Source organism: Melanerpes formicivorus, unplaced genomic scaffold (genome assembly GCF_026170545.1).
Source record: "Melanerpes formicivorus ecotype bairdi unplaced genomic scaffold, bMelFor1.0.p_v2 SCAF_8, whole genome shotgun sequence".
Classification (NCBI taxonomy): domain Eukaryota; kingdom Metazoa; phylum Chordata; class Aves; order Piciformes; family Picidae; genus Melanerpes; species Melanerpes formicivorus.
Window position 1 is genome coordinate 10,171,484 of NW_027142360.1, and position 26,851 is coordinate 10,198,334.

Genomic DNA, 26,851 nt, shown 5'->3' on the forward strand with positions numbered 1-26,851 from the left:
TTTTGAGGCCCTCAGTCCGAAGAAGACATTGAGGGGCTGGCGTGAGTCCAGAGAAGGGCAAGGAAGCTGGTGAAAGGTCTGGGGAGGAGCAGCTGAGGGAACTTGAGTTGTTTAATCTGGAGAAAAGGAGGCTCTCTACAACTCCCTTAAAGGAGGCTGGAGCCAGGTGGGTGTTGGTCTCTTCTCCCTACTAAGAAGTGATAGGATGGCACAAAACAGCCTCAAGTTGCACCATGGTTGGATATTATAAGAATTTCTTCACTGAAAGGGTTCCCAAAGCCTGGCACAGGCTGCCCAGGGAGGTGGTTGGATCCCCATGCCTGGAGGTGTTTCAAAGAGGCAGAGATGTGGTGCTGAGGGAGATGGTTTAGCACTGCACTTGGTTGAGTTGGAGAATGGTTGGACTGGATGGTATTAAAGATCTTTTCCAACCCAAACACTTCTGTAATTCTATGAAAAGAAACAGGATGCTCTTTGTTCCTGATTTATAGCAGCAGGGGTTTGGTGTCTCAAGAGAACTGCCTAGGCCAAATGTAGCAAGACTTGTACCTGAACACTACACAGCCTGGAGAAAGAAAGGCAAAAGACAAGCACCACGTGGTAGAGTCAGGCCGTACTGTGAGACTCCTAGAGCAGCTCAACTCAGTTGAGCTGACTGGAAAGCTGATCAGAGTGACTTCACTGTGGTCTGTAATTCATTACAATAAGCAAAAGACTTCTACCAGAAGACATTAATGTAGTGAACAAAGAGAAGAAAAAGAAGAGAAGACTCTGGGGAGACTTCAGTACCTGAAGGGGGCTACAGGAAGGCTGCAGAGGGACTGTTTGCAAAGGCCTGCAGGGATAGGATGTGAGGCAATGGTTTGAAATGAGAGAGGAGCAGGTTTAGACTGGATGTTAGGAACAAGTTCTGCACCATGAGGGTGCTGGAACACTGCAACAGGTTGTCCAGGGAGGTAACTGAGACCCTATCCCTTGAGACATTGAAGGTCAGGCTGGACAAGGTTGTGAGCAAGCTGATCTAGTGGAGGATGTCTCTGCTGACTGCAGGGGAGTTGGACTGGATGACCTTTGGAGGACCCTTCCAACCCAAACCATAACAAGACTCTATGGATTGAAAACAAACACCCAAACAACAAAAAGAGGGCAGTAAAGAAATCTGGCAGCTTTAGTGGCAGTGATAAGCCACAAACACCTCAGAGGGACATGGCTTATTAACCACAAGGCTCTAAAATATTGAAGTCTGAGATCTTTCTTGGAAGATTTCACTGAAGTAGAGACCAGCAATAAAACTTCTTCAGTGAGGGAGAGTTGAAGCATTGGAACAGGCTGCCCAGGGAGGTGGTGGAGTTCACCATCCTTGGAGGTGTTCAAGAAGCTGTAGATGTGGTGCTTCAGGAAATGGTTTGGTGGTCATGGTAGCTGAGTTATGGTTGGATTTGACCATCTTGAAGGTCTCTCCCAACCTTAACGATTCCATGATTGGTGATGGCTGAGATTCACTGTTTGAGGTGGCTTCTAGAAATGATTTCCAGCCTACAGGAGGTTTCCTTTTAAACCAATGAGAATTTGCAAAACCCAGGTAAGAAGAGACAACCAAGTCAGTAAAGGACACAGAGTGCTACCACTGTCCAGCAAAAACCCAGGAGGCAACCTCAACCTCCAGGGTCACTGCCAAGTCTGTTTGGGTACAGAGATGCAGAAACAAACGGAGTAGAAGGTTTCAGGGAGCTAAAGAGGAAGGACCATGGGATCTTGTTAGAGAATCTTCTGCTCTTGTGAGTGGGAGTTAAAGAACCAAACCCTTGTTGGCTTGTGTGCACAAACCTGAAAAGCTGCAGACTGTGCAGCCTGAGGCTTCATGTCATCAGGGAAGAATTTTGTACAGTTGAGACAGTTTGCATCCTGCAGGTAGCAGATGAGATCCCACTTGGAGCACTGCATCCACTTCTGGTGCCCCCAGCATAAGAAGGACATGGAACTACTGAAGCAGGTCCACCAAGATGATCAGAGGGCTGGAGAACCTCCCCTGTGGGGAGAGGCTGAGAGTTGGGGCTGTTCAGCCAGGAGAAGAGAAGGCTCCAGGGAGACCTTAGAGCAGCCTTCCAGTACCTGAGGGGAGCCTACAAGAAAGCTGGGAAGGGACTTTTGACAAGGGCTTGCAGTGATGAGAGGGCATGGATTGAAGTTTGAGGAGGGCAGATTGAGACTGGAGATTAGGAAGAAATTCTTGGCAAGAAGAGACAACATAAGAAAACCAAACCCACCCCAAAACTGAAAGCTAACACACAGAATAGGGCAAGGCTAGACAGCAACTGACATCAATCAGGCATTATGAAATAGAGAAAGCTGTGCAGGAAAGCATTGCAGTTGGCAAAGTAGGTAACAGGAAAGGGATTTGGGATCTTCATTCTTTCCTTCAATCAAAAAGAAACAAAGAAAACTTGCTAATAGTGCTGATAAAAATGGTGCAAGTGCCTGTGACACAACAGGGGCAGCTGGTCCAGAAATGCTGCTAGGTTCAGGGAGAAAGAAACAGGATGTGGCTGTCCTATGAAAATAGCAACTTCTGCCCAGTACCTTAGAGACAAAGGAGCAGTTCAGAGAACATCTGTTAAGTTTGTATCATTTGAAGTTAGCAGAGTAGCAGCAGTCCTACAAGAGTTCAGAGACAAGCTCTCCAAGAGTCCAGTAAGAAGCTCTAGGAGTTCAGTGTCAAGCTCTACAGGAGCTCAGCAACAAGGTCTGCAGCCTGTTGATTGAGGTTTGAGTTAAACTTGAGACACTAGAGAAATGCCCCCATTTAGGCCACTCACAGCAGTATTCCCACAAGGCTGCTGAAATGACTCCATGTCAAAATGATGGGAAAGCTGGGAAGGTCAAGTGAATGCAAAAGAAAACCTAGAGCCTGAAGGGTTCATGGAATAGAGATTAGGAGATTAGGAAGAAATTCTTTAGTGAGAGTGGTGAGCCACTGGAACAGGCTGCCCAGGGAAGTTGTGCTCAAGGCCAGTCTGGATGAGGCCTTGAGCAATCTGGGCTAGTGGAAGGTGTCCCTGCCCATGGCAGGGGTGTTGGAACTAGATGATCATTAAGGTCCCTTCCAACCCAACCCATTGTATAGTTCTCTGAATCATTACACATTTGGCTTGACAAAAGGGGCTGCATAGGTGCAACATACCGAGATGTTTGTAAGGCATTGACTTAGCACCATAAGCCAGGAAGATTTACTGCAGATGGTCACTAAGGGGGTTGAGGAATGCCCAGCCTATGAGACTCCAGAAGAAGGTAAGAAGAAGCTGCACTGAATGATGCTTTTCAAGGTAGTGTTGGGTCTGAAAGTGAAAGAGAATCACTGATAGAGTTGGTGGGTGACAAAACTGGGCAAGTGGTGAGGAACCTGCTCTGGCAGCAAGCCAGGTCCACTCACACCAAGGGGACTTCAACACAGCCTCATGTTCAAGATCTAGCAAATAACTCAGCCCATGTGAGTGACAGGGGGAAGCACTACCACAGCCAGCTGGGACCTCAGCTGATCACAGCAGACAAGCAGCTAATGTGAGCTCCCCTGGAGTGCCACAAGGAAAGGGCCAACACAATCCTCTACAGACTTAAGGCAAAGGGCACAGGGACCCTGTCTGTAACACTGGGGCTTGAACACTCAGACTTTTCACAAGATGTAGAAAAGGAAAGACAAGAATAATTCACTGGCTGGAGGAAATGGCTTGCAGTGGAAGAGTGGAGGTGTTCCATCTACTCAGCCTGTCTAAAAGTGGAATGGGAAGTGACATGACAGCATTTAAACACCAGTCCAGAGGAAACAGCACCACTGTGCTCTAAGGCTCTCCGAACCAGTGAGATGGACATAGCCAGAACTAGCAATAAGAACCCAAAGAGACCCAAAGGAGAAACTTGGCTTAAATATTGAAGCGGTCAGAACATGAAGCCCCTCCAGCAGGCTACCAATGGAAGGGATTCTCTGTGTCCCAGAGCCTCAAAATGAAGCCAATACACACTTCAATTATACATTCCTTCCCAGAGCTCAATGGAGGATGAATGGGTGGAAATGTCAGCTGTGCATGAAGGAGCCAAAGCAGACAGCTGCTTCTTAGCCTAACCTACAGGCCCATAACCTCTCCACCGGTTTGTAGCCAACTCCAGTGACAGAAACACAGAGAAAAGGGTTTTCTGCCAGAGGTGAAGAGCTCCTGCTGCTCCTCATGCAAACTCCAAGGCTGCCCAGAGGCAGGGATGTGCTGCCCTCAGCAGCTGCCTAGGACTCACAGCAGCAAGGGGCTGGTGCAGTAGGGAAGGAACACAACGTCACAGGGGCAGGGTGCCTGCAGCAGCGCCTTCAGGGAGCCTTGTACACCAATTTATTTCTATACAAGGTGGCTAAAAAAAAAAACAACCCAAAAAAAACCAACCAAACAAAAAAAGCAGCCCCTGTTGGTTGTTCACACAGAAGCCTGGGATTCTATAGGCTTTGGGTGGGTGATTTGATTTTAAATCCCAACAACACATGCTTTTCCCTTGCCTTCTCGTTCTCTTCCGAGCCAGCCTCCGTGATCCAAAGAAACTTAACAAGTGACACACAAGACCAGCAGTCATGTGGACCAATAATAATAATAATAATAATAATAATAACAATAAAAAAAGGAGAAAAAAAAAAACCAAAAAAAGAGGGTGGGGTGGTGGGGAAAAGAGAATTGAAGACCAAGAGAAAGGGAAAAACAAACAAAGGTTGAAAATAAAACTTCTCCAGGATAATGCGTTTTATAAACACCAAGATAGAAACAGTTACAGCAAGGACAGAGTGGGCTGGGGGGGAATAGATATTTATATATATATATATATATAAATTCAAGGGGCCTTCAGTTTATTCTTGTTGGCTCCCCCTTCTCATTAGATTGGTCTCTCTGTGGGGATCTTCATCCCCTTCTCTCCACTGTCCACCTTTTGGGGATTCTGTCCCATGACCAGGGTCCAGAAGAGGCCACCACTGCCACGTGAGTCCAGCCCGTCTTGGCAAGAGGGAGCCTGGGAGAGCACTCCTGTAGGAGGTGAGCAGAAGAAGCTAGCCCTTCCCTGCCTCCTGCCAGCTCTTTGAAGAGACTGGCCTATTCCTCCTCCTCCTCCTCCTTCCCTTTGGGAAACAGGGGGGCAGGACAGGTGTGAGAGTCAGAACTGCTGTTGTTCCGCCTTTCAGGAAAGGGAGGAAAGAGAAGGGGGATGATTATTTTGGCAGTCTCTTACCCTCCCTCCAGTTGCTTTTTGGTTTGTTGTTGATGCCTGCACGCTTTTCTGTGGAGGTGGGTGGGGAAGCAGGAGGGAGAGGAGGAGGAGTACAAGCTGCTAGGACATCATCCACAATGGGCAGGAAGAGCAATGAGCAGGAGAACCCACATTCCTATGAGCCTTGGCCATCACGCTGCACAGACAGCTGGGAGAGAGAGGCAGTTCAGACAGAGCCCTCTCTATTGCTCTCCTCCGAGGGAGGAGAAAGAGTGCAACACTCCACAGCCCTTGGGCAGCATAAGCACCTGCCCAGCCCAGGGAGCACGCCTCACCTCCCCCTCCTACACTGGTCTCACCTTCCACTGGGGAGAAGGTTTCTCCTATTCAGTCCTTGGGGCAGGACGAGCAGCCCTGCCTCCCTTTCAAAAGCAGGAGGGACAGGAATGGGTCTTTCTCTCTTAGACACTCAATGAAATCCTCAAAGAACCCCATCCAGCTGTGAACCCTGCCACATTCTTCCGTGGCCTGCTGAAGACGTGTCCAAGCCCCTGTATGTACAAGGACTGTCTCTCCATCCCATCCACTCTGCAGGTCTCAGCACGCCCCTCCCCCCCCCTTCACAGGCATTCTAGAGTGAGAAAGAAGGCAGAACAGAGGCCTTTCTTTGGGTTTGAAAGGAGGGGATCTTGCATGAGGAAATGATCTCAGCACTGGAAAGGGGCTCTTGCACAAGGAAGCATCCTCCTACCAGGCAGGCTGTTGCACAGAAGGAGCACCCACTTGAGATAGGCTGTTGTTCAAGGGGCTGCCATGAACAGGGTTACATGGCCAGAGGAGACTGGTGCAGGAGGAGAGGCCAGAGACTGTTGCACGAAGGGGGCTGCTGCACAGGCAGTGCCCCTGGGCGCAGGCTGTGCACAAGAGGCTTTCTGCTCCCTGGGCTGAGGTCTCTCTAGGAGCTGGAGAGGTGCTCCACTTGGATGGCGCTGGTGCTGACAGTGAGGCAGATGTCCTTGTGATGCTCTGAAGTCTTGTAAGGTGTCAGGTCAAAGGAGCACTGGGGGGGAGGGTTGGGTTGGTTAGTGTCTCCAGAAGGGCCTCCTGCTGCCCCCCCGCCCTGCGGCTGGAAGTGCTGCTGCTGCTGCTGCTGCTGCTGCGAGGCCTGGGCTTGCGCCTGAACCACCTGCTGCTGCGGGTCAGGGATGTTGTGTTTCCTCATGTGCTTCATCAAGTAGGTCTCCTGCAGCAGGAAGAACGGCGTGAGAGGAGGGCGGGAGGCCTTACAAAGGCCACAGGCAGACGGGAAGGGACACAGCGGCTCCGGGGGCTGCTCTGATTGGAGGCGGAGGAGCCACCCCTGGGAGGCGAGGGCGGCAAAGACTCACCGAGGTGTAGGCCCGGCTGCAGATGGAGCAGGTGTAGACCTTGGCGTGCTTCACTGTGTGCGTGGCCAGGTGCACCTCCAGGGAGGCAGCATCTGTGTATGCACGGTGGCAGTTGTGGCACTTGAAAGGTTTGTCTTTGTTGTGCTGCCGCCTGTGGGACTGGGGGCAGCCGAGCAGGGCGGGAGCAGAGAGCAAGGGCAGGGAAGGGAGGGAGCATTAGTACTGCAGAAGGCTACACCTCTGGTACCCCCTTCCAGCCAAGCCTTCCAGCTCACCCCAGCACGAGGGTCAGAGCTTCTCCCTCCAGAGCACCGCACCGAAGCCCTTCTTTTCTCAGGCATATCAGGCTCTGAAGAGCAATCTCCTAGCTGTCTGCAGCTCCCACCCTCTCAGGCTCCACGTGACTCTTTCTCAGCCTCTTCCTTTTCTCTCCTCCACTGCCTTGCCTCACGTTCGCTGCCCACATCTGTCACTGCCCTTCAGGGCAGGAGCTGCTTGAACTGCTGGCAGGCATTTACAGCTCTCTGCCATTTCACACACCCTCCAGGGCACTGCAGCAGGACAGACCACCCCTGCTTCCCCGAGTCCCTGCTCTTAGCCCCTTTACTTCACTGTCAAACAAACAAAACATCAGATACCCAGATTTTATTCTGTGCAACATTTAGCAAAGGGCCTAAGTCAGAGAACTCTCCAGAACTTTACCAAATCTCTGAAGTTTACAGTTTTATAGGATGTGGCTGTTTATGTGACCTCCTTGGGTCACCAGTGCCACAGAAGCTAGGAATCTCTCCCCTGCCCAAGGGTTTCAACAGCTTTTCTGTATTCTTTCCCTCTCCTTCCAGCTGCCCAGATTTCTCCATTTCCTCCATCACAAGGAGGGGAGTTGCCTCTCTTCCTGCTTGACAGCTGCCCTTGCCACCCCCAGTGATGAGCACAAACAGCCCAGCCCCTTACCTGCAGGTTGGAAAGCTGGGTGAAAGCCTTTTCACACCCAGGGTGAGCACATTTGTAGGGTCGGTCCCCAGTGTGGATACTGTGGAGGAGGAAGAGCACAAACGGGAGGCAGTGAGCAGGCAGGCGGGGCAGGCTGCCAGGGCCTGATGCTGTGACCGAGTCTCACAGCCACTCAGGAGAGGAGGGAAGGGGATGATGTTGCGTCCAGATGCTGTTCTATCTGGACAAAGAGAGCTCTGCCCAGCTCCTGTGTCCAGCTAGAAGTTAGAGAAGATAAAACAGTCAAGCAGATTTCAGAGAGTGACTGAGAAGCAAGAGCTTAGGAACTCCTGGCCAGCTTGGAGAAATGGCCTCCTGAAAATGGGCTGGGAAGAGGTCTGGAGGACCAGGCTCCCTGCTCCAAGCTCAGGAGTCCCACACAACCAAGAGTCTTTCTTCTTGCTTCTACAGTACCAAGAAAGCAGCTGTGTTCCTCTCCAGCACTTTTCTTTTGACATCACTGGGCTGACATCACCTACAGCCTTCATCCGTCCCTGTCCCCCTGCAACGCCAGCAGCTTCCACACACTCAGTCCAACCCCCAGCGGTGCCAGGCTGAGCTCCCCTGCGGCCAATGCCTCTCTCTATGGCTCTCTCTCTCTGTGCCCCCCGCGGTGCAAGACCAGGGATCCCCAGGGACAGCACGTGCCCACCTCAGCCCTGGCGGCGGTCAGTGTCTCCTGCGCAGCCTCCACTCCGTCCACTCTGGTGGTCACCTCCTTCCGAGGGTGCCGCCGGCCGCACCCCCGCCCGCCCCCCACATGCTTGGCGCGCGTGCTCCACAGTGCATGCCGGCAGCGTGGGGGGCCAGGGCCAGGCCCCCAGCTCCTCTGGCCCTTACCGTGTGTGCTGCTGCAGGTGGGAGAGCTGGCGGAAGGCCTTCTGGCAGTAGCGGCAGGTGTAGGGCTTGGCCCCCGAGTGGATGCGGAGGTGCTGGGCCAGGTAGGATGTGTTGGCGAAGCTCTTGGAGCAGTGAGGACACTTGTGTGGCTTGACAATCGCCGTGTGGAGCTTGGAGTGGATCCTGCCGAAGAGGAGGAGGAGCAGCAGCAGTTGGACATGACTGCCAGCTGGCTAGTGCTGATGGGACGAGGGCACAAAGGGGGTGGGACAGCACCACGCTATCTGCTACGGGGAGGAACTCCACACACGGCAGGAGCTTGCTCGTTCCCAAACCGTGCTCCCCTTGGATTCAAGAGGCCATGGTCTGTCCGCACCGGGGGAGGATCCAGAGAGAGGAACTATAGATTTTGGACTGAGGGGCATTGGCAGAGCTGTGTGTGGGAAGCCTATGGCTGAAACGGCAGGGGGCTGCAAGCCTGGACTGAGATGTTTGGCAGAACTGGGGTCACAGGGAACAGCCCTCCTATGCCCAGCTCTCCTTCTGACACAACTAGCCCTACCTACTGCCAGAAAGCTGCACTCTGCTGCCGACACCCCGCAGGGCAGAGCGGTGCTAACCTCTGCGCACACCCAGCCCCTCACAGCAAGCGACAAGTCTCACACCTCGGACACCACAACCGTGGGTGCCTCGCATACAAGACCCGAGCAGCCTGCGGAGAACGGCAACATCTGCCCGCCACGGGTGCCACAGCATGCTGGGACGGCAGCCACATGCAGTGCGCAGGGCCCCAGCCTGCTCCGGCCCTTACCGTGTGTGCTGCTGCAGGTGCGAGAGCTGGCGGAAGGCCTTCTGGCAGTAGCTGCACGTGTAGGGCTTGGCCCCCGAGTGGATGCGAATGTGCTGGGCCAGGTAGGAGCTGTTGGCGAAGCTCTTGGAGCAGTGAGGACACTTGTGTGGCTTTGTCTCTGTATGGGACTTGGAGTGGATCTGCATCTCCGACTTGGAGTAGAAGGTCAGCGAACACATCCGGCACCTAGGACCGGGGTGAGGGGAGGAGACAGCGTCACACAGGGCTGAGCCCCAGCAGGTATCAACTCTAACTGGATAGGATCTCCTGCACTGAGTGAAGAAGGGACATTTTCCTGCTATGTGGTTCTGGGGAGGTTTCACCTGAGACACTGGGCTTGGCTATGAGTACTCCGGTGCCAGGAGGACAAGCTCAAGGTACGAACTGTCAGAAGAGACCAGACAATACCTTGCAGCCAGGCAAGTCAAGGTCTTGGAAGAATTGAAGGGGTTAATTTACTAGGCCTATAAGGAGACAGGGCAGCACTTTGGAATGTTTCCCCACAGCAGTCTGAAGGAAACAGGAATAATTCCCAGACAAAACCCACTTTGTCCATCTATGATTTATTTTACTGGAAAAAAAAGGCTTGGAAAACCTGGAAATCCCAGGCTTATCTTCACAATGAAAGTTAGTCTGCAAAAGCAGCTCTGACCAAACCCACTTAACTCTGCTCCTAGCTTTGGAAAAGTCACTTGAGGATTTGGAACAGCAAATGCTGAGAATGACACCAATGAGCCTCACCAAGATCCTCTGGATAGCCAAGGTGCCATTTCCCTGGCCTCACAGGCTTCCAGCAGTTCGAGCTTACTGAGCTAAGTGTTTAGTCTAGGAGTTTGGATCCCTCTGTTCCCATGCTGGTCAGAAACAAATTTGGTGACACACAGACTCACTGAAGAGGAAGAAGCAGTTGGCATCTATCTGCTCTGCAGGCTGCTGTTAAAAGCTGCTCTTCCATCACCACACCACGCTGGTAAGAGACGCTTGCACTCATTTACAATTCCAGATGGTAAAAGCTTTTGTGGTTGATAGTTTGACAGAGGGAGAGGGAAGCTGCATCCAAGATGCAGGAATTTTGGTTTTGACCAAGTGTGTGCCTAGCAAGGAGCAGAGTTAAGGTTTCCCTGAACTTCAGATTTCTCCATTTGCAGACTTTTCTCAATTGAGCAAGACAAAGCTGAACCTGCACCTGCAACTTCCAGGGTCACATCTGAGAGAAAAAATGCCCCTCAGAGGGAGTCTGGCTGCCTTCTGGTTTTGTCTGGGAATTCCCTCCCCATTTACAAGTGTTTACAAAAGTGCTCAGTGACAAAAGCCTCAGAGATGGTCCTGCTCTTTTCCACGTCCATCTCCTCCCAGGACTCTCTATCCCATGCTCTATACCAAGGCTACACACTGAAGCCAGGAGCTGTATGAAGTGTGCAGTTCTGACTAGCCTGTGTAATGTAGGCAATGTTTATCCAGCACCTTTACCTTGGCTTCCCAGACCCTCCCAAGCCACACCTTGATTTTAAGCCATTCAACTGGAAGCAATGCCTCCCTAGCAAGCACCCCACCACACACCTGCCCTAACAGCTTTTTCCTCTCTACCATTTTTCTTCTGCATTCATTATCATTTCTAAGAGTTGTCCCCACGTTTCCTATCCTCATCTTTCTCTTAATCCACTGTAGCTGCACACCCCAACAGAGCATGCAAGCTACATGCATCCCTACAGAAGCCCCCTCACACTGAGCCATCCCTTCTGGACTCAAGTAACCGAAGCACTTTGGGCTGTTTCTCTCCAGCTCTGTTAAAGAGATGTGAGGAGTAAGGAGGAACATAAGAGGAACCTTTAAACACAAAAATGGTTTATAAACCAAACTACCTCCAAGCTCTTGTGCCATTTGTTCCAGACTTTCTCAAATGTTTAAAGCTAGAACTGAAAACAGCAGATGCACTTTACAAGCTCACAGGATGAGGACTGTATCCTGAAAAGCAGTAACACTACAAAGAGCTCTTGAGGTGAGCTGCTAAATTCCTCTGAGCTGCCAACTTCATTCCCTGTTAATACAAACAATTAGGGCATCATCCCATACATGACTTTGAGCAAGCTCCTCAGCAGATGCTTGCTCCCCTCTCATCTGAACTCTCTTCCACAATATCAGACCTCTGATAAGGAATCATTCCACTGACAAGCTTCCAGTGCCAGGCTGAGTGGCCCAGGCAGCCTTGAGGAGAAGGACCTGGGGCTGTCAGTTGGTGACAAACTTGCCAGGAGCCAGCAATGGTCACTGGCAGCCCAGAAGGCAGCTGTGTGCTGGGCTGCATCCAAAGCAGGGAGAGCAGCAGCACAGGGAGGGGATTCTGCCCCTCTGCTCTGCTGATACCCCACCTGCAGCACTGCCTCTAGCTCCTACAGGTCTGGAGGAGGCCACGAAGATGATCAGAGGGCTGGAGAACCTCCCCTGTGGGGCCAGGCTGAGAGAGTTGGGGCTGTTCAGCCTGGAGAAGAGAAGGCTCCAGGTAGACCTTAGAACAACCTTCCAGTACTGGAAGGGGGATATAAGAAAGCTGGGAAGGAACTTGTGACAAGGGCTTGGAGTGACAGGATGAGAGGGCATAGATTGAAGCTTGAGGAGGGCAGAGTGAGACTGATGATCAGGAAGAAATTATTTTGAGTGAGGGTGGTGAGACACTGGAACAGGTTGCCCAGGGAGGTTGTGGATGCCTCCTCCCTGGATGTGTTCCAGGCCAAGCTGGATGAGACCTTGAGGAAACTGGTCTAATGGAAGGTGTCCCTGCCCATGGCAGGGGAATTGGTACTGGTCCCTTCCAACCTAAATCATTGTGTGAATCTGTGGCGGTAGATTACGGCGGTACGGTGAATCCACTGGCAGTAGAGCTCACCAAAACAAGGGGGAGCAGCAGGTATTTTGTCAGAGGAATGGGGCAGCTGCTCCTGCCACAGAATGGCTCATTCTGAAGTCCACACAATCAAGAGTTCCTGACAAACTCAGACAAGTTCAGTGAACTTCAATAATGCTGGTAGGTGAAGATTCCCTAAGCCCAGGCTATCTAGATGTGGAGAGTATCTTAGAAGATAGCCTGGTGGATAGACAGAACTCTACAAAGGGAGAAAGCCAGCAATTGCTGGGGGGTGTTTTAAGAGCCAAGAAAGGTGTAATGAGAAATGGTAACTGGCAGTAGCAGTTAAACCATCCAAGAGGAAATGGGATCTTTCCAGCCATGGGAACAATGCATCTTTGGAACAAAGCTCAGAGGCTATAGTCTGGTTTCAATCACTTGGTCCCTACACTCTTGGGTTGTAAAGCACCCCTAAAGGTCATCCAGTCCAACCCCACTGCTGTCAGCAGGGACATCCTCCACTAAATCAGCTTGCTCAGAGCCTTGTCCAGCCTGACCTTGAAGATCTCCAGGGATGGGGACTCAAATACCTTCCTGGGCAACCAGTTGCAGTGTTCCGGCAGCCTCATGGTGCAGAACCTGTTCCTTACATCCAATCTGAATCTGCCCTTCTCTCATTTCAAACCATTGCCCCTTGTCCTGTCACTGCAGGCCTTTGCAAACAGTCCCTCTGCAGCCTTCTTGTAGCCCTTTTCAGGTACTGGAAGGCTGCTATTAGGTCTCCTTGGAGCCTTCTCTTCTCCAGGCAGAACCACCCCAGCTTCCTCAGCCTGTCCTCATAGCAGAGGACAATCCAACTCTCTTTCTGAGGGAAATACTTCTCTAAATGTATTGCTCTGGTTCAGCTGGGCAATAACCTCTCCTGTGCATACATTAAACAGTCTGTGATGTTCAGAAAGTCCACAATGGCCTCAAATCTCAGCAGTTCCATCCATTAAATCCTGTTGCTCCTGTGCCTCCTCTAACTGATGAAGGGCAATAGGTGTCTCCAAGGGCAACTCAATCCTTCCCATGCAGGCAGGTGAAAGCAAGGGGCAGGCTGTTACAAGGAGAGGAGTTGGAGCTGTTCAGCCTGGAGAAGAGAAAGCTTCAGAGAGACCTTAGAGCAACCTTCCAGTACCTGAAGGGGGCTACAGGAGAACTGGGGAGGGACTTTTAACAAGAGCTTGCAGTGACAGGATGAGAAGGAATGGCTTTAGTGCTGCAAGAGGGCAGATTGAGACTGGAGATTAGGAAGACATTTTTTCCAGTGAGGGTGGTGAGACACTGGAACAGGTTGCCCAGGGAGGCTGTGGATGTCCCCTTCCTGGAGGTGTTCAAGGCCAGGCTGGATGGGCCTTGAGCAACCTGGGCTAGTGGAAGGTGTGCTTGCCCATTGCAGGGGGTTGGAACTAGATAACCTTTAAGGTCCCTTCAGTCCAAACCATTCCATGATGCACAGGAAAGGATGCACAGAAGCTATTTGCTTTGTCAGGCATCTGCCTTCAGGTCAGAAATTCCCTGCAAAAAAACTTCAGTGACCAGAATCTGAATATCCTTTCCTCTTTTCAAAATCAAACTACCCAGAAGGTCCTTCAAAACTTCTCCAGAACATGGCATAAAAATTCACCATAAATCCCACTAGCAGCAAGCCCCCACACCCCACACCTCCCTCCCCACCAGAAAACCCAACCACCCTACCCCAAGCCCCTCCTGCCTGAATTTAGCAGCTACAGACATTCCAGGTGTGGTTTTCAAACACCACCAAGAAAGAAAGTCCTGCAAGGACACATTTTGCAATCATCTCATTAGCATCAGCCCTGACAGGGCAAGAAAGCTATGAAGCATGAATGAATTCACAAATCTTCTGAGGCAAAAAAGGCCCTGGAACAGAGCCATCTGCCACCAGTGTGCCCTAGTGAGGCCACACCTGGAGTGTTGTGTCCATGTCTGCTGCCCCCAGTTCAAGAGAGACAGGGAACTACTGGAGAGAGTCCAATGGAGGGACAATAAGTTGATGAGCAAAGTGGAGCATGTCTCTTAAAAGAAGAGGCTGAGAGACCTGGGGCTCTTTAGTGCGGAGGAGACTAAGAAGAATCACAGAACATTAGGGGTTGGAAAGGATTGCCAGAGATCATCCAGTGCAACCCCTCTGCCAGAGCAGCATCACCTGGGGCAGGTCACACAGGGACACATCCAGGTGGGTTTGCAATGTCTCCAGAGGAGACTCCACAACCTCTCTGGGCAGCCTGCTGCAGGGCTCTGGCACCCTCACCATACAGAAGTGTCTCTTCATGTTGAGGTTGAACCTCCTGTGTTCTAGCTTATACCTGCTCCTTGTCCTGTTACTGGGCACCACCAAAAAGGAATCAATGCTTATCAATATGTAAATGTGGAGGTCAAGAGGATGAGGCTGGGCTCTCTTCAGTGGTGCCCAGTGATAGGGTAAGGAGCAACAGGCACAAACTAGAACACAGAAGTTTTCCTTTAAACAGGCTGCCCAGACAGGCTGTGTAGTCTCCTTCTCTGAAGACTTTCAAAACCAACCTACATGTGATTCTGGGCACCTCTAGCTGACCCTGCTCTGCCAGGGGGGCTGGACTAGAGGATATCTGGAGGTCCCTTCCAACTCCTTCCATTCTGTGATCCTCTCTATCAGGCCTTTCCAAGGGATCAAATGATCCATTTCATTAAAGACTTCACCTTCTTCCTCAGACAGCATCAAACATTGGAGGGGAAGATGCAACCAGCTCTCTACTGGGCATGTCTGGATCAAACCCCATGTCACATCCCCATGGACAAGGAGAACATCCCACCTGACCTTCACAGCATTCTGCTGCAGCAAAATCCTCCTGGCTGGGGAGAGGGAAAACTGGAAGTGCTCTTTGCTGAGCAGGAGCAAAATGCTCTGTGAAATCACTGATCCTCTTCCCCTCTGCTTAATACTCATTTTGACCTTTTCTCCCCACTGGGCCTCTGAACACCCCCTACTTTCACTGCACTTTCCCCAAGGGCAAGCAACAGAAATGACCACAGCATTGCCACTGGCAGTCTGACACCACACCTCTGCGGCTGCTCCTTATGGCTCAAGTTGGGAGGGACCTTAAAGATCACCTGGTTCCAGCCCCTGCCAGGGACATGGAGCGGGTTGCTCGAGGCCTCACCCAACCTGTACACAAAAGACCAGAAGTAACCCTTCCAATGTCCAGAATCCTTTATTTCTAGAAGGAATCTGCAGGGAAATTAAGTGAGACATTCATGGAAAGCTCAGACAGCAACACCCTCAAAACTCATCATCGTGAGCCAGCAATGGGCACTTGTGGCACAGAAGGCCAATGGCAGCCTGGGCTGCATCAAAAGCAGTGTGGCCAGAGATGGAGAGAGGTGATATTGCCTCTCTGCTCTGCTCTGGGGAGACCTCCTCTGCAGTGCTGTGTGCAGCTCTGGAGCCCTCAACACAGCAAGGACATGGACCTGATGGAGCAGGTCCAGAGGAGGGCCGTGAACATTATCAGGGGTCTAGAGCACCTCTGCTACAAGGACAGGCTGAGGGAGCTGGGGTTGCTCAGCCTGGAGCAGGCTCCAGGCAGACCTAACAGCAGCCTTCCAGTACCTGAAGGAGGCTACAAGAAGACTGCAGAGGGACTGTTTGCAAAGGCCTGCGGTGATAGGATGAGAGGCAATGGTTTGAAATGAGAGAAGAGCAGATTTAGGTTGGATGTTAGGAACAGGTTCTGCACCATGAAGGTGGTGGAACACTGCAGCAGGTTGCCCAGGGAGGTGGCTGAGGTCCCATCCATGGAGATCTGCAAGGTCAGGCTTGACAAGGCCTCGGGCAAGCTGATCTAGTGGAGGATGTCCCTGCTGACTGCAGTTGGGATTGGAATGGATGACCTTTGAAGGTCCCTTCCAACCCAAACCCTTCTATGCATCTATGAAATGCCAGTAAAAGGGGGATGGACAATTCTAACTCTACTCATCCATATGAGAATCATTGTGCTGAGTCAGATACCAAATGATGCTTATAGCAACCAGACTGCCACTCTGTGTCACACAGTGCTCTATTTTTTTCCCACTTATTATGGAATGTTCCACCTCATTCATCAGATTCTGTTATGAGATAGAACAGCAGCTCATAGTAAAATTTCCCTAAGATGGCTTAAGAGCATTTTCCAATCAAGTGCCCTGGTGAGGACACAGCTGGAATACTGTGTCCAGTTCTGGGCCCCCCACTTAAAAAGGACCACAGGGAACTGCTTGAAAAAGTCCAGCACAGAGTCACAAAGATGCTGAAGGCAGTGGAACATCTCCCTGCTGAGGAAAGGCTGAGGAAGCTGGGGCTCTTGAGCTTGCAGCAGAGCAGCCTGAGGGGTGACCTCATTCATGTTGATCAAGATGTGCAGGGCAGTGTGGGGAGGATGGAGCCAGGCTCTGCTCAGGGATGTCCAATGACAGGAGAAGCTGGAGCACAGAAGGTTCCATGTGAACAGAAGGGGAAACTCTTTCACTGTGAGGGTGCCAGAGCCCTGGAGCAGGCTGCCCAGAGAGGTTGTGGAGTCTCCTTCTCTGGAGACATTGCAAACCCACCTGGATGTGTTCCTGTGTGACCTGCTTAGGTGATGCTGCTCTGGCAGGGGGGGTGGCCTGGATGATCTTTGGAGGTTCCTTCCAAGCCCTACCATTCTGTATCATGTGAGTCAACATCACAGTTGTGAAAACGCTGTCTGCCTTGCCAGGGCTTGGAGAATGCACACTCCTGGCACATCCTGAGGGCGGTCTCAGAAGTGAACTGAACCCTCACTCCTGCTGGCAGGCTACGAACACGTGTTAGACCACAAATGAAAGACAAACACTCACATCAGGCAGGTCTGAAGTTAGAGGAGATGCTAAGGGGAAATCTACACTGTCAGAGTCAGCACTTCATGGAACAGGGGAAGAAGTGCAGTGTGGTGCCCTGGCAGCGCTGTGCTCGTGAGGTACTGAACAGAAGCACAGCGCTGAGCACACAGCTCCTGAACACACAGCTCCTCAGCACACAGCTCCTCAGCACTGCTCTCTTAACCTCTGCATTCCCCTCTTTGGGCTTCTCATGCTGAAGTTAAACATTTTCTGGGTGAGGTCTTGTAACAGGCAGGGGAAAGGAAACAGAACCACATCCCAGGATGCACAGCTAGAAGACTCAAGACCTGAAGATGCCAAATGAAAGCAGATGAGTTCTACCTCTGCTTCCCCCCTGCTGCCCCTGGCATCACACCAGTCTGTGATGGCACCAAAGGGGGAGCAGTGGCTGACACCCCTCAGGCTGTGCTGCCATACAGCCAGACCTGGAGAGCTGGGCAAATAGGAACCTCATGAAGTCCAAGGACAAGTTTGGAGTCCTGCACCTGGGGAAGAACAGCCCCATGGGCCAGTACAGGGTGGGGGCTGAGCTGCTGGTGAGCAGCTCTGGGCAAGAATAAAACTGGGAGTGCTGGTGGAGGACAGATTGACCACGAGGCAGTAACACATCCTCCTGGATAAGAAGGCCAATGGCATCCTGGGGTGCATTAAAGAAGAGTGTGGCCAGCAGCTCAAAGAAGTTCTCCTCCTCCTCTATTCTGCCCTGTTCAGGCCTCATCTGGAATGCAATACCCATTTCTGAGCTCCCCATTTCAAGGACAGGGAACTACCAGAGGGAGGCCAGTGGAGAGCCACAGAGATGCTGAGGGGAGTGGAACATCTTGTGATGAGAGGCTGAGAGAGCTGGGGCTGTTTGGGCTGGAGAAGAGCAGCCTCAGGGGCATCTCCTCAATGCTGATCAATACCTAAAGGGTGAGGGTCAGGAGGATGGAGTCAGACTCTTCTCAGTGGTGTCCAATGCCAGGACAAGAGGCAGTAGACACAAACTGGAACCCAGGAGGTTCCACATAAACATAATAAAAACTTCCTCCCTTTGAGGCTGGCAGAGCCCTGGAGCAGGCTGCCCAGAGAGGCTGTGGAGTGTCCTCTGGAGGTGTCCCGAACACTCTCGGATGTGTTCTTAGGTGACTGACTCTAGGTGATGCTGCTCTAGCAGGGGGGTTGGACTGGATGACCTTCAGAGGGCCCATCCAACCCTGACCATTCTGAGATCCTGTGAAATCCACAAGCTAAGCTCAGGGATCTAAGCCAACTTATTGTCACAGCCCTTCAGCCATTTGGTGCTTGCTAAGACTACACAGAAGCATCCTCCCCTGGCAGGACAGCGAGTGTTTCACCATGCTCTCAGCACACAGCACTGCTCCAGCTCTCACATTTCAGGGCATTCCTGCAGCTTGTCCATTTTCCAAGTGACCTTAAAAATACCAGCCCCCAGAGGGTGTGCTACTTCAGCATGCTTCTTGAGTTCAACAGACTCATGGAATGGTTTGGGTTGGAAAGGACCTCAAAGATCATCTATTTCCAACCCCCTGCCATGGGCAGGGACACCTTCCCCTAGCCCAGGTTGCTCAAGGCCTCATCCAGCCTGGCCTTGAAGACCTTCAGGGAGGGGGCACCCATGACCTTCCTGGGCAACCTGTTCCAGTGTGTCCCCACCCTCACCAGAAAGAATTTAATCTGTCTTCTTTTTACTGATTCCAGCACTGATTCCAACAGCTGTGTTCACCCTCTTCTGTCACAGCCTCACAGAGCTCACATGCTGTCACTCAATTCCTGAAAGTCCTTTCTCAGTCATTGCTTTCCAGGATACTGTTTCCCCTTTTCCTGATCTTCAGATCAGGATCTTCCTGACCTTGGCCACAACAACCCCATGCAGTGCTACAGGCTGGGGTCAGAGTGGCTGGAGAGCAGCCAGGCAGAGAGGCAGCTGGGGGTACTGGGTGACAGTAGGCTGAACATGAGCCAGCAGTGTGCCCAGGTGGCCAAGAGGGCCAATGGCATCCTGGCCTGCATCAAGAATAGTGTGGCCAGCAGGAGCAGGGAAATCACTGTGCCCTGTACTCAGCACTGGTTAGGCTGCACCTTGAGTCCTGTGTCCAGTTCTGGGCCCCTCAGTTTAGGAAAGATGTTGAGTTGCTGGAAGGTGTCCAGAGAAGGGCAACAAAGCTGGGGAGGGGTCTGGAGCACAGCCCTGTGAGGAGAGGCTGAGGGAGCTGGGGTTGCTTAGCCTGGAGAAGAGGAGGCTCAGGGGTGACCTTATAGCTGTCTACAACTACCTGAAGGGAGGTTGTAGCCAGGAGGGGGTTGGATTCTTCTCCCAGGCACCCAGCACCAGAACAAGAGGACACAGTCTCAAGCTGTGCCAGGGGAGGTTTAGGCTGGATGTTAGGAAGAAGCTCTTCACAGAAAGAGAGATTGGCCATTGGAATGTGCTGCCCAGGGAGGTGGTGGAGTCACCATCACTGGAAGTGTTAAAAAGAGACTGGATGAGGTGCTTGGTGCCATGGTTTAGTTGATTAGGTGGTGTCGGGTGATAGGTTGGACTCCATGATCTCAAAGGTCTTTTCCAACCTGGTTAATTCTGTATTTAGGTTCAGTGGTAGCCAATGGGACACTTGTGTGTCTAAGACAAGCCTTCCATTGGGCTGTGGTAAAATATCTCACTGGGATAGTCCCAGGGGAACAATCACACCCATGAACACTCAGAATCACAGCCTTCCAGGATAGAAGGGACCCCAGCTTTTCCAGGTGACAGTCTAGTTGACATGAGCTGGCCCAGCAGCCTGTAAAACTTACATCTTAGAAGTGCCCTGTGTAGGGGACTCCACTCCTTCCCTTGGGAGATGATTCCAGTCTCTAGCTGTTCTTATGGATTCCAGTGGGAATCTCCCCAACAGCAGCTCCTCCCCATCACCCCTTGTCTTTCCCAGGGGACACCATGTACAAAGGGAGTCTGTTGTGCTCACAGCCACCCTTTATGTGCTGCTCCATGGTAGTGAGGTCTCCCCTGAGCCTTCTCTTCTGAAGCCTGACCAAACACAGCTCTCTCAGCCTTTTGTTCACACAGCAGAGCTTCCAGTCCTCTGGTCATTTTTGTGGCCCTTCTCTGGACACTTTCCAGCCTGTCTACATATTTTCTGTGCAGTGGGGACCACAAAAGCAGCCAGTGCTCCAGGTGTGGTCTGACCAGCACTGAGTAGGATAATCTTAAGAGTGGTTTGGGTTGGAAGGGACCTCCAAAGGTCATCCATTCCAACCCTAATGCAGACAGCAGGGACATCCTCCACTAGAGCAGCTTGCCCACAGCCTTGTCCAGCCTGACCTTCAATATCTTCAGGGACAGGGCCTCAACCACCTCCCAGGGCAACCTGCTGCAGTGTTTAACCACCTTCATGGTGCAGAACCTGTTCCTAACATCCAACCTAAATCTGCTCTTCTCTCATTTCAAACCATTGCCTCTCATCCTATCACTGCAGGCCTTTGCAAACAGTCCCTCTGCAGCCTTCTTGTAGCCCCCTTCAGGTACTGGAGCCTTCTCCAGGCACTGGAGCCTTCTCCAGGCTGAACCACCCTAGTTCCTTCAGCCTGTCCTTGTAGCAGAGGTGCTCCAATCCTTGCATCATCTTCATGGCCCTCCTCTGGACCCTTTTCTTCAGGTCCTTGTCCTTCCTGTGTTGAAGGCTCCAGAGCTGGACACAGCACTGCTGGGAGGTCTCCCCAGAGCAGAGAGGCAGAATCACCTCTCTCCATCTCTGCCCACACTGCTTTTGATGCAGCCCAGGCTGCCATTGGCCTTCTGTGCTGCAGGTGCCCATTGCTGCCTCATGTCAGCTTCTCACCCAGCAGCACCCCCAGATATCAACATGCATTGTACTCAACAGGAACAGGTTAAGGTGTGATGAGACAAAACATGCAGCAGAGTGGTTTTGAAGTCCTCTCTCCCCAGTTCAAAACTCCTTTCACACACTGGTTTCACTGATGTGCAAACACCACATGCTAAAATTAAACTTCATGAGCACAGAGCCTTTACTGTGAATTCCTCAGCCTGGCAGTCTGCAAAGGCACCTGAGCTCCCATGGAGTTACAGCAGCTCAGCAGAAGGGAGAGAGCTCAACACAACACAAGTTTGGACCACCTCATATCCTGAGGCATGTGGTCAGCCCTAATTCTGACCTCTTAGACTGGATGCTGGGAACAAGCTCTGTGCCATGAGGGTGGTGGAACATTGCAACAGGTTGCCCAGGGAGGTAGCTGAGGCCCCATCCCTGGAGATCTTCAAGGTCAGGCTGGACAAGGCTCTGGGCAAGCTGATCTAGTGGGGAATGTCCCTGCTGGGGGCAGGGTTGGACTGGATGACCTTTGGAGGCCCCTGCCAGCCCAACCCACTCTCTGATTCTCTGACTTTCTAACTTCAAGCACAGCAATCATAGCAAAAGCCAAGCTCCTGGGTACAAACTGTACCTATGTATGTGTGCAGGGGCACCTGTCCTCCTTAAGAGCTTGTGAGATCATCAGCACATTGCAACCACATCTAGGAAAGGGTGGGGTAAGGATCTGACAAGTCTCATAAAAAAATATGCAGCTGGGGGAAGAAGAGAGACCCTCTTTGAGCCTCCTGCTGAGGGAAAGGCTAATAAGCTCACCCTTGATTAGACATCAGAGAATCCACACAGGAGAGAGCCGCTGGGAACCAGGCTTCATTAGTTCCGCTGCTCACGGAACTACTTGTTAAAAAAAGCAAACAGAAAGTCCAACATGTGGCATCATCCCACACCCACACTGCTCATCAGCAATTCACAGCCCTCTGCCACTGCCACCGGGGTGAGGAACCGCAGCCAGGGGGCTCTGCCCCCTCCTGGCAGCCGGAGAGGGGGGACAGGGCTCTGTGCCCGGGAGGCCACAGCGGGTGCCGCCAGCAGAGGCGCCGCAGCGTTTGCCAACACTGGCTTTAAGATTTCTAGGCTTTGGAGGGGATGTGGTCAAACTTCCTGCCTGGCACTCCAAGCTGAGGTCCTCCTCTGCTCTTAGCCTTCTAGCCTCCTACAATCCCCTCTCTCCTGCATCAGGACCCCAAGATCTTTTCCCCCTACTGCAGCAGCTCTGCTCTGTTCAATCCCCTCAGCTGCCTAACATTTGCCTCCTCTCCCCCACGCTTCCAGTCTGGCCACATCCCATGCTCTTGTCCCCACCTAATTCCAAGCATCTCCTTATTTCCCAGCCCCTAGGTCTGGTTCTGCCTCCCCTCAGTCTTGCTTCTCTCTGTGCCCTCTTTCCCTTGCAAACAGGCTCCCCTCACCCCCTCAGCTGCCGCTCTCTGACAAGGAGAGGCTGAGAGTCCTGGGGCTCCTTAGCCTGGAGGAGAGCAGAGTGAGAGGAGATCTTTCCAGTGCTGGTCAATAGCTAAAGGGTGGAGGCTGAGAGGATGGGGCTGGGCTCTTTTCAGCGGTGGCAGTGATAGGACAAGGGGCAACAGGCACAAGCTAGAACACAAGAGGTTTCATTTAAGCATAGGGGAAAACTCTTCTTTCAGGGTGCTGGAGCTGCCCAGAGAGCCTGGGGAGGCTCTTCTCAAAGCCCACCTGGACACATGTTCTGTGCAACGGGATCTAGGGTCTGGTGATCCTGCTTAGCCAAGGGGCTGGACTAGGTGATCTTCAGAGGTCCCTTCCAACCCCTACCATTCTGTGTATCAAGCTCTAATCCTCTCTCTTCCCTCCTTTCCAATTCCCATCTCAGCTCTGCTAAGTTTTCAGACTTCCTGGACACAGTCAGCTCCAGACCCTGCCCACAGCTCATTGTGATCCATACTACAGCTGAACCAACCAGTGTCTTCTCACACCTCATGTTTGTGCCCATCAGAAGGGGTGTGTGTGGTGGTGTTACTGTCAACACTGAGCACAGCAGGCTCCCTCCTGACTCAGCAGTTGTGACTGAAGGAAAACCAGGCCTGGCCTTCAGTGCTAGCCTAGAAGATGCTTATTGCTTCAGAGACTGTAGGCATGGAGTTCATCCTCATACAGAAACCATGGAGATAGACAGTCTGGTCAGGGCCTGGAGTCATGCAAACCTCAAGAAAAATCAAAGAGGGCTTCTGCATATTTCACCTGCCAAACTATAATGCATCTCAGAGCATGCTTAAGACTCTTCCCAAGCTTGCAACTTGGCCAAATTTGACCATTTTAGACAGACAGATGTGGCCTACAAAAGCCATGGCCACCAGACTTTACATCTATTCAAAGAGCAATGCTAAAGCCACCACAAGGCAGCAAAGAAGGGTGAAAATGAGCCATGTCTGAGAACACACCCACATGCTGGACTCAACCCACTGGCTGCCCTGGTGCACTTCATTTCCTCTATAAAATAGGGACTCCACCCAGCTCCCTCACCTTCTACAGGATGCCACCCAGGGACAGGCTGGATTGCTGGGCTGAGAACCTCTTGAGGTTCAATAAGGCAAAGTGCAAGATCCTGCACCTAGCTCAGGGCAATCCTAGACACCAATCCAGGCTGGGGGATGATGAGACTGAGAGCAACCCTGCAGAAAAGGACTCAGGAGTGCTGCTGGATGAGAAGCTGACATGAGCCAGCAATGGGCACTTGCAGCCCAGAAGGCCAATGGCAGCCTGGGCTGCATCAAAAGTAGTGTGGCCAGAGATGGAGAGAGGTCATTCTGCCTCTCTGCTCTGGGGAGACCTCACCTGCAGTGCTGTGTCCAGCTCTGGAGCCCTCAACACAGGAAGGACAAGGACCTGAGGAGGCGACAAAGAAGATCAGGGAGCTGCAGCACCTCTGCTACAAGGACAGGCTGAGGGTGCTGGGGTTGTTCAGCCTGGAGAAGAGAAGGCTCCAGGCAGACCTAATAGCAGCCTTCCAGTACCTGAAGGGGCTACAAGACTGCAGAGGGACTGTTTGCAAAGGCCTGCAGTGATAGGATGAGAGGCAATGGTTTGAAATGAGAGAAGAGCAGATTCAGACTGGAAGTTAGGAGTAAGTTCTGTACTGTATGAGTGCTGGAAAACTGCAACAGGTTGTCCTGTGGCAGGGCAGGGAGGTGGTTGAGGTCCCATCCCTGAAGATATTGAAGGTCAGGCTGGATAAGGCTCTGAGCAAGCTGATCTAGTGGATGATGTCCTGCTGCCTGCAGGGGGGTTGGCCTGGATGACCTTGGGTGGTCCCTTCCAACCCAAAGCATTCTATGAGTCTACAGCTCAGCTCTGCATCTTGCTAAGCCTTTATAAGGCTTCTGCACACTTTCACACCCTGGGCACATCTTGGACGTGTCCTCTGTCCCTGAGCTCCTTGTTGTCCCACAAATCCAAACCCCTGTGCTGTGGCCACAAGCATGCTGCCAGCACCTGACTAGAAAAGACTCTAAATGCCAATCTCACTGCCCACAGGAAGCCAATTCTACACAGATGTTAGAGAAGGTTAACAGAGAGGTGACAGTGAATCCAGACAAGACTGAGGTGATGTTACTCATGAAGGAGTAGGGAGCTTTAGGGAACTGGGTTAGATGCTGTCCCCTGAAGGTGCAAACATTCTCTAATAGCACAAAGCAAAGCAGCAGACCAAGGCTAGGTATGAAGATCTGCAAACAGTATGGTCAGCAGCAGTGCCTCCCACACCTTTGCTTACAAAGATCTAGTCAAAAAGATCCCTGCACCACTTCCAGATAAGACTGCTTCATGAAGATACCAAGCTGAGTGGTGCCATTGATAGGCATGAAGCACACAATGCCACCCAGAGGGAGCTGGACAGGCTGGAGAGCTGGGCTGAGGAGAACCTCAAGAGGTTCAATAAGGCAGAGTGCAGGATCCTGCACCTAGCTCAGGGCAATCCTAGATACCAATCCAGGCTGGGGGATGAGATTGAGAGCAGCCCTGCAGAAAAGCACTTGGGGGTGCTGCTGGATGAGAAGCTGACACGAGCCAGCAATGGGCACTTGCAGCCCAGAAGGCCAATGGCAGCCTGGGCTGCATCAAAAGCCAGAGATGAAGATTCTGCCTCTCTGCTCTGGGAGACCTCACCTGCAGTGCTGTGTCCAGCCCTCAACACAGGAGATACATGGACCTGATGGAGCAGGTCCAGAGGATGCCATGAAGATGATCAGTGGGCTGGAGCACCTCTGCTATGAGGACAGGCTGAGGGAGCTGGGGTTGTTTGGCCTGGAGAAGGCTCTGGGCATCTCATTCATGCTGATCAGTATCTAATGGGTGAGTGTCAGGAGGATGAAGCCAGACTTTTCTCAGTGGTGTCCAGTGTCAGGACAAGGGGCAATGGAGACAAATTGGAACACAGGAGGTTCCACTTGAACACAAAAGAAAAGAAGTCTTCCCTTTGACAGTGGCAGAGCACTGGCCCAGGCTGCCCAGAGAGGTGGTGGAGTTTCTGCCTCTGGAGAAACTGCAAACTCACCTGCCTGTGTTCCTGTGTGATTCCTTCTAGCCCCTACCATTCTGTGATCAGAAGAATCAGTGAAATCCCACAAGTGTAGAACTCTGAATGCATGAGCAACTCCTCCTCCAGCTTGAAAAGGGAGCAGGAGCAGCTGAACCTCACCCAGTCTCAATTTAGCTAGGCTATGTCTGCTTGCCCTGGTAGCAGGAACCACCCAACTCATCCTATAGAATAAAGAAGGCACCCAGGAATCCTTGAAGTCTGGACTTGGAAGTGTACCCATATGTGTGTTACAGAGAAACAACCTGACTGCATTTCACACAGGTTTTCACTCCCCCAGCTCCAAGAGAAGACAAACACTTTCCTTTTTCCAACAATCATTTTCAGCTCCAAACTGGCACACTGGAAAAGTCCTGGCAGCCAGTTGAGATCTGTGGAGACTGGAAGAAGGGAAACATTGCATCCCTCTCTAAAAAGGGTGAAAAAGAGGACCCTGGAAACTACCAAACTGTCAGCCTCACCTCTGTGCCTGGAAAGAGCATGGAACAGATCCTCCTGAAGATCTACTGGAAGAGTATATATGGAGGACAGCAAAGTGACTGGGGACAGCCAGCATGGCTGCATCAAGGGCAAGTCCTGCCTGACCAACCTGGTGGCTTTCTGCAACACAGTAACGGCATCAGTGGACAAGAGAAGCCCAACAGATGTCATCCAGCTGGACTTTGGTAAGGCCTGTGACACAGTCCCCCACAACATCCTCCTCTCTAAGATGGGAGAGATGTGGACTGGATGGGTGGACTGTGCAGTGGATAAGGAATTGGTTGGATAATGGCATACAAAGGGTAGTGGCCAGCAGCTTGAGGCCCAGATGGAGAGGGGTGAAAAGTGGTGTGCCTCAGGGGTCTGTACTGGGACCAGTGCTGCTCCATATCTGCATTAATGAGGTCCCTTCCAACCCAACCCATTCTATGATTCTCCAGCAAGCACCAGCTAAGAGGAGACCTCAAGAAGGGCAGAAATCCTCCTTGGAGGCCCTCAGTGAATCTCAGCTTTGCACCTCAGCACTGCTCAGAGGAAGGCCTGTGTGGGGCAGGGACTGGGGAACCAGGCAGAGGCACCACAACTCACAGGAGGACAGGAAATCTTCCCAGCTGCATGTTCCTAAACTCCTTGGGTTTTTCTCTGCAAAGTCTTTTTCTTGAGCTCTGCATGTTCAGAAAAGTTTCTGCTGAGTCACTCCACCTGGTCTTGGACATTTTTTTTCCCCCAAACTTCCAAGTAAACAAGGAGCTATAATTAAAGCCTTGGTTCAGCTTTAATTCTAGTGCTCACTGCCAATTGTGTCCCCTCTAAATACATATTTAACAA

The 26,851-nt window shown here is 51.8% G+C and overlaps 1 protein-coding gene across 17 annotated transcripts in view; it reads right to left on the minus strand.

The window, feature by feature from the left end:
• Positions 1-4,353: 4,353 nt before the first annotated feature.
• Positions 4,354-26,851, minus strand: part of ZNF384 (zinc finger protein 384) — a 29,969-nt gene continuing 7,471 nt past the window's right edge. For 14 of the 17 annotated variants that reach the window (XM_068142021.1, XM_068142012.1, XM_068142010.1 and 11 more), the window contains 6 exons: positions 21,730-21,807; positions 9,268-9,492; positions 8,457-8,639; positions 7,578-7,656; positions 6,624-6,782; positions 4,354-6,478 (listed from right to left, as the gene is read on the minus strand). In XM_068142021.1, the coding sequence (XP_067998122.1) occupies positions 6,191-6,478; positions 6,624-6,782; positions 7,578-7,656; positions 8,457-8,639; positions 9,268-9,492; positions 21,730-21,807 (1,012 nt within the window). In that variant the 3' untranslated portion in view covers positions 4,354-6,190. The remainder of the gene's footprint in view (positions 6,479-6,623; positions 6,783-7,577; positions 7,657-8,456; positions 8,640-9,267; positions 9,493-21,729; positions 21,808-26,851) is intronic. The other 3 variants (XM_068142022.1, XM_068142023.1, XM_068142024.1) reach the window with 3 other exon arrangements.